At 29.4% G+C, this 11,248-nt stretch overlaps 1 protein-coding gene and 1 pseudogene across 2 annotated transcripts; one reads left to right on the forward strand and one right to left on the reverse strand.

Annotated features, from left to right (window-relative positions):
• The first annotated feature begins 2,774 nt into the window (after positions 1-2,774).
• Positions 2,775-5,799, forward strand: LOC124828001 (uncharacterized; annotated as a pseudogene). Its single transcript, XR_015784799.1, has 6 exons — positions 2,775-2,934; positions 3,019-3,069; positions 3,245-3,296; positions 3,893-3,951; positions 5,052-5,097; positions 5,442-5,799. The product of XR_015784799.1 is annotated as an uncharacterized LOC124828001 (transcript).
• A 1,151-nt stretch (positions 5,800-6,950) lies between these two features.
• LOC124828000 (Endomembrane protein 70 protein family) lies at positions 6,951-10,185 on the reverse strand. Its single transcript, XM_047301196.2, has 7 exons — positions 9,941-10,185; positions 9,819-9,859; positions 9,102-9,690; positions 8,867-8,995; positions 8,366-8,522; positions 7,775-8,259; positions 6,951-7,438 (listed from the first exon to the last, which is right to left on the reverse strand). Exons 1-7 carry the CDS (start codon positions 10,081-10,083, stop codon positions 7,222-7,224), a joined length of 1,761 nt encoding a protein of 586 aa, XP_047157152.1. The 5' UTR covers positions 10,084-10,185; the 3' UTR covers positions 6,951-7,221.
• Between the last annotated feature and the right edge of the window lie 1,063 nt (positions 10,186-11,248).

Raw genomic sequence — 11,248 nt, forward strand, 5'->3', positions numbered from 1 at the left:
ATTAGATTTATAGATTCCTTTAGTTAGGTTATTTTTTAATGGGTAGTTTAACTATGTTATAACTTTAGTGGAAACTGTTATATTTTTTGTCCTCTTCTTTTCCGTATCAATTTAGATAGTATTTATCTTTATTAACAAACTTATGAATTATTATTTATTGTAGGTTATTTTTGTACTTATATTTTAAACACATCAATACAAATAAGACAACTCAATACTTTTTCTATATCTGATCACTGTTAAGAACTTTTAAGAAAGTCAATACTAGGATTTACATTATTAATTTCTATATTTGTATCAGACGCTCATATTGATATTATACTTAAAGGAACATTAGTTAATTTAACAAAGTACTCTTCTTATACCTAGTTTATCATTTCTATGTTTAAGGAGAGGAGAGAATTATTCAAAAAGATTAATAAACACCATTTTAGCATCAAGATTTGGATTTTTTATAGGTGGTTATTTGTTATTATAGTGTGTATGTTTGTTTTTATTAGTAATAAGAAATATGGAATCCAATTTTAAGAATTTAAGAGGTTTGAAGCATAACATCACACATTGTGCATGATATATACATTTATCTTATTGAACATTTTTCAATTTTTTTAATTAGATTATTATGTAGTAAGTTTAATTATATGGTAACATTTGTAGAAACGGTTATATTTTTAACCATTCTTTTATTTATTTGTTTCTATTTTATTTGCTTGCAATGTCATTTTCTTTTAATTATATATATTTGTGAATAATTTTTAGAACTTTTGAAGAATATTTTGTTTTCTCGAATTTAATCATAAAATTAATTATGTTTAGAGTTTTGATTTTGTATGTATTGATGCTTGGTTTTAAACCACATCTACCACCTAAATTTGAGAGTGAGTTTTGTTTTTCGATTATATTTCACCAGTTTTTCATATTGCAACAACGTCATTTTTATCTTTTAAGGTAAACACATGATTTTAGTTTTATTAGTATATACATTTTAATTTATTTCAGCCTCACATTTTAATTTATTACGGTAATCACATCATCTTTGTAACCTATTGTCATCATTTATAAACTTGATTTGTTTGTTACATTAAATCATGTATAATTTTCTTTCTACAAATGTAATAGAAACAAATTTTTTATATGCGAGAATAATATATTAGCATAAACTATCGCGTATGTGTATGTATTTTCAAATATTTACAAATTTTTTAAATTTTTTAAATATAGTAATTAAAAAGATAAAAATGAAAACACAAAAAAAATATATGATTATAGATAAAATAAATTTTAATTATTGAAATAAAAAATATTGTATAAATGATTTTTTTTATTATGAGTAGTTATTTAAATTGGAAAAAATGGTAATAAATAAATAAATATATTCTTATAATAAGTAATTATTTGAATTAAGAAAAAATAGTTATTAAAATGATAAAATTGAAAAATAATAATTTATTATGAATTATTATTTAAATTTAAAAAGTAATCATTAAATAGATAAAATTTAAAAATAAAATAAGACACTAAATAAGTGATCTCTATATACATAGTTATAGATAATTATTATTATTTATTATAAGTACTATTATTTTTGTTCTTATTATTTGAATCAATAAATATATTTTATTTTAAATTATTCTACTAATTATTACTCAATAAATTTTGAATTGATATTTATTGAAAATTGGAAATATATATATTACACTTTATTACTTCCATTTACAAGGTCAGTTTCCATATTAATTTATTTTTATAATTAGAGTGAAGACAAATTGTTTTAATCATATTGGTTATATTAGACTTTGAATTGTTTACGGTCAATTGACATTCTCTTCCTCCACTATTAATATATTATCATTATTATTGTTGTTATAATTTTATTTAATAATTATATTTTCTTTAATTATTAATGATATTTTTATTATTATTAATAATAATAATATTATTAGCATATTCAGTATAGCTATCGCGCTGCTATGTATACGTATTTTTAAATATATATATATATATATATATATATATATATATATAAATTATTTAAATTTTAAAAGTAGTAATTAAAATAATAAAATTAGGAAAAAATGTGTATATAATTATAAATATAATTATATATAAAATAAATTTTAAACAAACATATATTTAAAACATCAGTTTTTTTTCTTAAATATTTGATTTTTTTCTTTTATATATATATTATTCTTAAAAAGAAGATACACTCTTTTGGTGTCATTTATTGTTTTTTAAATTTTATCTTCTTAATAATTATATTTTAAATTTAAATAATTACTCATAATAAAAATTTATTTTTCAGTTTTATTATTTTAGTAATTATTACTCTTTTTAATTCATTTCAAATATATAAAGATGATATAATGTTTGTTGTACTCTTTTGTTTTTCAAATTTTACTCTCTGAATAATTACTTTTTAAATTTAAATAATTATTCATAATAAAAAATAATTTTCCAATTTTATCATTTTAGTAACTATTTTTTAAAAATTCAATAATTATTCATTATAGAGAAATTCTTTACTATTTTATCATTTTTGTAATTTTCAAATTTAAATATTTATTCATAATAAATAAAAAAAATATTTACACAATATTACTTCTAATATTTTGTCTATAATTATGTACCTATAATTATATATATCTTTTGTTTTTTCAATTTTGCATTTTGTAAGTAAGAGCGAATATATATATATATATATATATATATATATATATATATATATATATATATATATATATATATATATATATATACATTAACCAATATGATAAAGCCAATGTTTCAACCGTTTCTAGTTTCTACAGCACTAACCGAACCGAACCATTGAGGTGACAAGAGCAGAGGAACATGACAGGCAAAAACCTCAGTCACGGTTCCAATGAAAATATTCGATGCCCTCACTGCGCAGGACCTCTTTCTAAGAACATGGTTTTTCCCAATTCATAATTTCAATATTTCCTTTAAATCAATTTTTTTTTTGAATTTATTGTTATTTTTTCTAATTTTGTGCAGGAAACCAGCAATTGGACAGTTTCCCCCCTTGTGCGGGACAGTTTTTCTATGGTCAGTTCTTCCCGCCCCACTTCCTGCTTGTTCTCAAAATTCAAACTTTTTCGCGCACTTTAATATTTATTGTTGAGTTTTGGATCTAGTATTGTGATGCAGTGAACTTTGTTTGATTTCTTAAAAGGGTTTCTGAGCTCTTGATTGTTAATCGACGGATTTTGGTTTTATGCAGATTGGTTCTGCCGTTGGTGGCACCACCAGTGCATTTTATGGATTCAACCATGGTATGTACTTTCTTACTTTTGTTTATGTATTTATATTTGAATAAGATTATATGGTTTTTAGCTCAATGTTGGTAGTTGTTATTCTGTTCTAATGGGTAGTTCATGATGGAAAAGATGTTCCTCTCGTACAGTAAAAATGAGGATCAAAGGATGTTAAACAGACTAACAGTAGAGGTTGCAGACGAACAATAACTTAATACGATTTGCATCTATGCGTCTCAATTAATATTCATCATCTTAATGGAAAAAAGGGCATGCATCGTGCACATAATTTTTTTGTGACCAGTTTTTTAATGTTCCACTCTCACGAGTCAACTAATCTTAGTTAGTGGGATTTGACGTAGCTCATTGTTTTTGTTTGCCAAAAAAACATAAAACACTGTCATTGAAACAGAAATGGTTTAATTCATTCAAACTTGAGGTGGGAGATTTAGAGCATGTAGTAATGAGATGAATAAGATTGTACAGCTTTTTCTTTTTGTAAATTGTAAATTGCAAACATAGTTGGCCTTCCAAACCAAAAGATGAAGCTTTAATGTTTGATATTAACAATCTCTGTTATTCAAGAAGTTTTCTTTTTTCCATTTGTAATGCAGTTATGCCTGTTGTTAGGAGATGCGTAAAAGGGCCCATGTGGATACATTTCCTCATTGGTGTAAGTTTCTGGTGCCTTTTGAACCATTTCTTTTTCGTTTCCTTCAGTTTTATTTTGTGTGCAGTTTCCAGCTTGATTATTTTGTTTACTATTGACTTCTTGCTCATTAATACTTTTCTTCATGTTTGCTTTTATGGAGGACGCATTTTTTACTAGTTTTAAATTGTTACATCTTTTTGTTTGTAAATTAAATGTAAGTCTGAGTGTGTCCTGTGGTGAATTTGCTTTTGTCTGTGACGTCCTTTTTACTGTTAAAGGGACACCAAAACAATTCCTATGAATTCAAGAGAACAACCACCATGGCCTGACACCTTTGCTTCCATTTATATATAAAGTTATCTAGTTTCTTTAACCCATTAACCTGACTGATGTATCCTTCTGTAATCTGTTAAGAGAATGATGATGCTATAATAGAACATTAAGTAGAAAGTCTTCTTGTGCTTATCAATTTATTTGCACCTTGATTGCTACATAGTTGCATCATCTATGATGGCTATCATGTATAGTCCTAGATATTTTGAATGTCACTTGACAAAAGGGAATTTGTCATATTCCTGAAGCTGTTAATCTATTAGCTGCATTTTGTCAATGACTCTTAGAAAAGTTTTCCTTGAGAAAATTTTAGTGCATTTTTTGAAACACTAAAGATGCTGTCTCCACAACCTTCAACCACCATATTTGTTTCCTCTTGGATCAGTCCTGTTTTGATGCATAAATCATTGATTGACCTCCCTGTAAACTATTGATACTTGTACACAACCTGTGAAATTGTGAATTTAGGCTCTCTCTCTATATGTATTCTTCTGGCTCCACTCAACTTGGTTTAATTGTGTAATACGTACATGAAGTTGGTTATATATTTTGTACAACAGATTGGACTTTAATATGCAGTTTCCTCCATACATTTTCTAGATTATTTTATATGAACATGTTCATGTTGGAGTATCTAAAATTGGTTTCATAGTATTCAAGCATAATAGAGCTTTCTCTCATATTGTGCCAGCAGAAACATTCAGCTAAACTTCCTGCTTTCTTATGTAAGCGAAAACTTGTTATTTTTGTTAACAACATACTTACTGAAACTGTTCTCTGATTTCCAGACACCGCCTGTGATAGTATTCTCTTCAGCCTGTGCAGGACTGGCAGGTGAATTTCTGATTGTGTTATTACATTGCCTGGCTTATATACTATTATATATGTGATTGTATGGTCTTTAATTTAAACTTGAGCAATGCTTAATTGGCTTACTTGGTGCATGTGCCCACAAACGTACAAGTGTAAAGATTGAGTTTTTCTAATATTTCTCTTTTACAAAAGTTTGGGTATGTTCAAAAGTTAAAATTTTCATGGTCAAGAAGCGTTTTTATCCTAATGATGTTTTCTGTTTTGACAAGTGTCAACCTTTTCATTGGTTTTATCCTTGTGTTGTGATATATATTTGCTGTGTATGACAATATAAGTTGATAAGAATATGATTGTAATAACTGTAGGTGGGGCTGTTCCTGCTCTTGCACAACTTGTTTCCTCGTCTTACCATGCAGCACTATCATCACCTCCTCCTTCAGAATAAGATTCAGAAGTCAAGAACTTCATCTACCCTTTAAAATTTACACTCATACGTAATATAATGGTTTTGTTCCACTATAGTCAGCATTCGTGCTACATGTGTGCTGAGAGTTTTGTTTTTCTCTTTTCCTCTGAACGATGCTTTTCAGATTTAGTGTTCACTATGTAAATTCAGCTCTAATGCACTGGTTCTACAGAGTTACATTAACCGTGATTTTGTTTCATCATTTGGTTTATTATGTTTTTTATTTTGTTAATGGATGGCATTCGTTTTACTAGTTAGGTTCCTTGTGCAATCTCCTCATGGTTTTTTTATCGTTAGTTTTGTTACTTTTATATCCTTTGATTGAATAAAACTTACTACTGAAAAATGGAAAGTACTTATATGTAGCAGTATACGGATATGGTATTCAATTTTTCCACACATGTATTAATATTATATTAAAACTTACCACTTAATAATAAATTTTATTTGTGAAAATTAGGCATGACAAGCAATTTTTAATATTTAATATACAACATTATATCATAATTTTAAGTTTAATTGGTTTTCATTTAAGTTATAGTCTTATATGAGGAAATAATAAGTTTTGGTCATAGTGTGAATCCATTTTAGCAATTTATACAAAAGAGATATTCAAAACAGTATCTTATATTATGGAAAAGTTTATTCTGCCTTTTGTTGATAGGGACAAAGACTTAACTTTTATGAGCATAAAAGACTATGATTTATAAGTTTCTCGTATATGAATTAAGACTCAAAAAGAACACACAAGTAAAAAGTGAACTGTTTTATTTTCATAACTAAATCACAATAATTAGTTTTAGTTTTTGCAAAATACTATAAATAGTTTTAACTATTTCTAGGGTCATAAGTCTATTAATCCATAAGCTCATTACGTTGTCTGAAATTTATTGATCTTTCGAATGAGACCCATTAGGGGTCACTGTGCTCTCTCTCCTCTTATTTTCTCTTCTCTTTACTGCTTCAGAAGCATGAAAGGATCCAATTTGACTCATTAATTTAAGAGCTATTTGATTTTTTTAATGAATATATACATACATATATATATATATATATATATATATATATATATAATTTAAATCTTTAATATGAAACAATCCTTTAACAATAATAATAAAATGAAACAAGAGTAAGGACTATCATCCATCAATGAAAAAATAAACTGTTAATATCAATGACAATTCCTCATTGACAGAGTCAGTACATCAGTACCACCCAAAAAAAGAAAGTTCATCAAACATCAGGGGACCTGTGACATGTTTGTCTTACATTAGAAATCTTTTCTTCACATTATACAAACATTTTTAAGTAAAATTGGTAACTGGAATTAATTTTGCACATTTTAATTATATTTAAGGATTCAAACTGAATTCTAATAAACTTCAACACAAAAATAGACACTTGATCCTCGTTAGAAATGTCATTTTACTCATCTTTTCCCAGGGTAAAATGTGCCACCAGGAAGTCTTTTCAAAATGTGCAGTCATGGAGCTGAGAAAAGTTAAATAAAGGATACATTGTCTGCACAAATGTTCTTGTAAAAAAAGAATTCAAGGGATACCCTTACATCATACTGTGTAGACTTAACCTTCTGAAGGGTAATTCATCAATTCAAGTTAGGGATACCCTTAAATCATACCTTAAAATCAACTTGGTTTTGTGCTTCTGATATTGGTGACTTACTCTCTTTTAACATTGTGGTATATAAAGCGAACAAAGAGAAATGAAACTCTGAAACTGATTGCACCAAATATTAGGAAGAAAGCATAGCATAGGCATGCATTATAGCCAATAAAGAAGGATAGCTGCAAGAATCCACTCATATTTGATCTCACATAGAAGTAGATAGAATACCCAAACATGAAAATGGCTGTTGAGCCACCACACAGCACTGACCTGCACCCACAGAAAAACAACATTAGTGATAAAGCCTCATACTAAATGGTGTGCTCAATTGTCACATTTTTTTCCCTCCCAAAATTCCTGTGAAAACATCATCTAGAATGTAAACATTATAACTTTTTCAACCTCCATTAATTAAATTTTAATATGAATCAAACCATTTCAATTTTTTTTTCAAACTTCTTGTGAAAACATCATCACTACATTGATTTCTCTTAGGATGTCATGGTTACCTAGGATCAAATATTTCAAGAGAGGAAGGAGTATAAAGGAGAAAAAAAAATTAAATTGAAGCAATCTGCAAGCATTGATATCAGCAACACAACATACCTCCACCACCATTCATGGTCTTCCACAGATAGTTGAATGTATGTCAAGCCAATACTGACAAGTGCAATGATCACAATGACAGGAATGAAGGTGACGAACAAAATGCTAGGAAGAGTGTATATTTTGTAGCCCCACATACTAGCATACACTTGGTGTAGTTGCAGAACAATTGCACTAAAAGGCACAAGACCCCCAATAAACATTAGAAATGGCGTTCTCCTGTACCAAGCAAGCTGTTGAATATCTCTTGGGTGTCTCTTTGTAGCAGAGGGGCTTTGAAATTTAGATTTAAATCGGTATCCGATCACTCCACCAAATGCAAGCAACGGGACGGCGAGAAATGTTAATAAAACAAGAATAACAATTATGGAGCCAAATGGGAGTCCAACTGTAGCCCTGTAAGAGATTGCAACTATGTTGAGGATAGAGGCTGCAACAAACACTGGTCCAGTGTAAAGAACCCCTGCCAGACCAACTGTCCTTTCCTGGAATTACAGCCAAATCACAATTTAGTTAGTTAAAAGTAACATCACAAGAGAAACATTTAACATTTTTTCTTTTGCTTTCTTGTGAAATTGCATATAGAATTACCCATCCATTCTCAGCATACTGGCCATGGAAGGATGCTGCAGTGTAGCCAGCAAATACAGAAAAAAGAGCATACAGCATGACAAGCCAATTTAACAGTCCTCCACGATTGTAGGGATAGAGGGTGCCAATAAGTGCTAGAAACAGCAATACACAAATCCTGATGGAAAAGGTAGCGTTATTTTATATAAAAAGGAGGAACAGAGTTAAAAGAGAACTGGTGGTAGTTATTCTTTTCCATCATTACATAAGAGATGACTAACAAGAGATGAAATCAAGAAAAGATGAAATCAAGTAGAAGGAGAATGCTTTGGTCTTTGCTATCACTAGATATTCTATATTAAGATTGCTAAAGGTTTTGAATTGTTCCTTGGTTGGTTGATGCATAGATGAAACCATACATCACAGATTTTCATATATTATAGCCATGATGAAATAGCTGAATGCATGGCTTTTGGGGAGAGGATCAGGGAATATGTATTTTTGACAACAAGAGTAGCTTACAAGATTAGCAATTGGGTACCAGTTCCAACAACAGCAAAAAGTAAGGATGAGTTAGGAGGAGGTCTGAATACATCGCCATGGAGGCACTTCCAACCAACCTCTCTATCTTCTTCATTTGCATCAGAGTACCTAAATTGTAAATGAAAAAAAAAAATGTTAGGTTAGGCTAAGAAATAAAGACAGCCTGCAGCTCATATTATGCTGTTGTAGAATTATGAACAAAGAAGAAAGTTACTTTTTCAAATCATTCCTCAGATGTCGCATATAAAGCAGGGCAAGCAAACCAGTCAAAAGCAAAATGATGACAATTGAGTTGATGAACGAGAACCAATGAACTTGCTGATGCACAGACATTAACGAAGCCCTTGAGTATCTATCCATCCTGTTCTCAAAACGTATTTTAGTGGCATTCCAGGTAACAGAATAAGTGAACTTAACATCAACACCAACATCTTTAGTGATATCTACAGCGCGATTTGGATCGCCAAATGCATTTACTTGTATGATTTGATTCCCATTGTAAAGAACATCAAACTGAACATGTGTAAAAAGGTAATAGTTTTGTCCTCCTCCACCAGGAGTCCACCTATCTTCTTCTAGTTTCCCAATGAACCCCCAGAATGGAAGATCATCCAGGTAAAATTGGAAGTAAAATTCACGGTCTATAGCGCGCTTAAAGAAGCCAATTTCATCAACTGTAAGCTTCTTTGGGCACAAGGTCGCATCAATCTTGTCCTCTCTGAACTTGAACTCATACAAAGCATTGCTCAAACGGTCACCATTGAGAACTTCCCCCAGGGACTCTCTCTTTTTGACAATTGGGACTGTGAAAAACACAACCTTTTTATAATCCAAGTTGTTCAAATTTCCAATCCAATGATCATTTGATCCCATTTTTCAACACCACGGGATTAAAAATTTAACCTTTAACCTAAGACCAAGAGTGACTAACCTGGGGCGCAGAATGGCAAATCATAGTATTCATAGGTCTCACTGCCACAGAAGAATCGTGTAAACAGAAATTCAGTGAACACAAACGTGGAAAAAAAAAAGTAATGAGGGAAAGAATGAAACCTGGGGTTGTTGAAGGGCCCCACTTTGTTGACAAACAATGTGACAAGTTCTCCAACATTGTAAAAGTGATCGGAGGGTGAAGATGAAGAGAATTGCAGAGTGGCGCAGAGAAGAAGGAGAATGAGGTGATGTTTTTCAGCCATAGATGCAGGTGGTGAAGGAGAAACTGAAGCCAGACGCAGAGTCAAATGCTTACATTATTCAGACACATGACACACAAGTTGTGAACAGAAAGTATTAATTGTAAGATCAAAACAAAACTAACCAAAACAAAAAATGAAAATGGATCTATGAACTAGAAACTTAATTTAAGATCAGTACAGTCTAGTTCAGTAATTTGTGAAGATCGTGTTAAATTTTCTGTATACAAGTTAAATTATCTTTTTTTTTTGTTAATTGTTTTGTTTAACATTTTTAAAAATTAGAATAAGAAATTATCTAAAAAACTATTTATAATAAAATTTCAAATTTTAATATAAAGAAATAAAAATACACATAAAATATGTGTTTTCACTATTTTATATATATATATATATATATATATATATATATATATATATATATATATATATATATGGGGTTTGCTAACGCGCGTACGCCTGTTTTTCAGTTGGTACATTTTAGCAATGTGTACCGGATTTTAGTAGACAAAAATACCCTTATATATTATGAATTCCAAGTTTTAAGGTTAAGGGTATTTTAATAATTTTCATTCTCAAAACTTAAAAAAAAAAAAAGAAACCCCCCAAACCCTTAGTCACCTCTCTCATTCCTCTCAATCCTTTCTCTTTCCCTTTCTCTTTCATCTCTCTCACTCCAACCTTTTCTATGTCATCCCTACTGTAGCTCCAATTCAAAAAAATCAGAAACACATGCCTTTAAAAAATTTTCCTTTGTAAAGACTTGAGTCATTGACATATTCACCTTCAAGGCAAAGGTTCAAGATCTCTTCAATTTCACCATCTTCACTAACCTCTCTAATTTCATCATCTGTATTTGTTGAATCATCATCTCTAAAAAAACCCTCCAGGCCAATTATCAATTCTTTCAGATGTCATTATGCTTGTGAAAATTAGATAAAATTATATACGACAAAAATTATAAAATGAAAACTCATTATAAAGTCATTTTTTGTAAGAAATTGTTTAACAACTGAGTGTTTCTGATTTTTTTTCAGGCCAATTACCAACTCCTTTGATGTCATTATGCTTCTGAAAATTACATAAAATTAGATAAGACAAAAATTATAAAATAAAAACTCATTATAAAATCATTTTTTGTAAGAAATTGTTTAATAGCGAGTATTTC

This window comes from Vigna umbellata, chromosome 3 (genome assembly GCF_029865625.1).
Source record: "Vigna umbellata cultivar VRB3 chromosome 3, Vumbellata_1.0, whole genome shotgun sequence".
Lineage (NCBI taxonomy): Eukaryota > Viridiplantae > Streptophyta > Magnoliopsida > Fabales > Fabaceae > Vigna > Vigna umbellata.

What these genes read in the sequence shown, in the direction of transcription:
- LOC124828000 (XM_047301196.2), bottom strand. Translation starts at nt 10,083, where the DNA reads ATGGCTGAAAAACATCACCTCATTCTCCTTCTTCTCTGCGCCACTCTG. An exon ending in CTGAGGAATGATTTGAAAAA is followed by an intron (nt 8,996 to 9,101) that starts GTAACTTTCTTC and finishes TTTACAATTTAG; the next exon opens with GTACTCTGATGCAAATGAAG. An exon ending in AGTATGCTGAGAATGGATGG is followed by an intron (nt 8,260 to 8,365) that starts GTAATTCTATAT and finishes CTGTAATTCCAG; the next exon opens with GAAAGGACAGTTGGTCTGGC.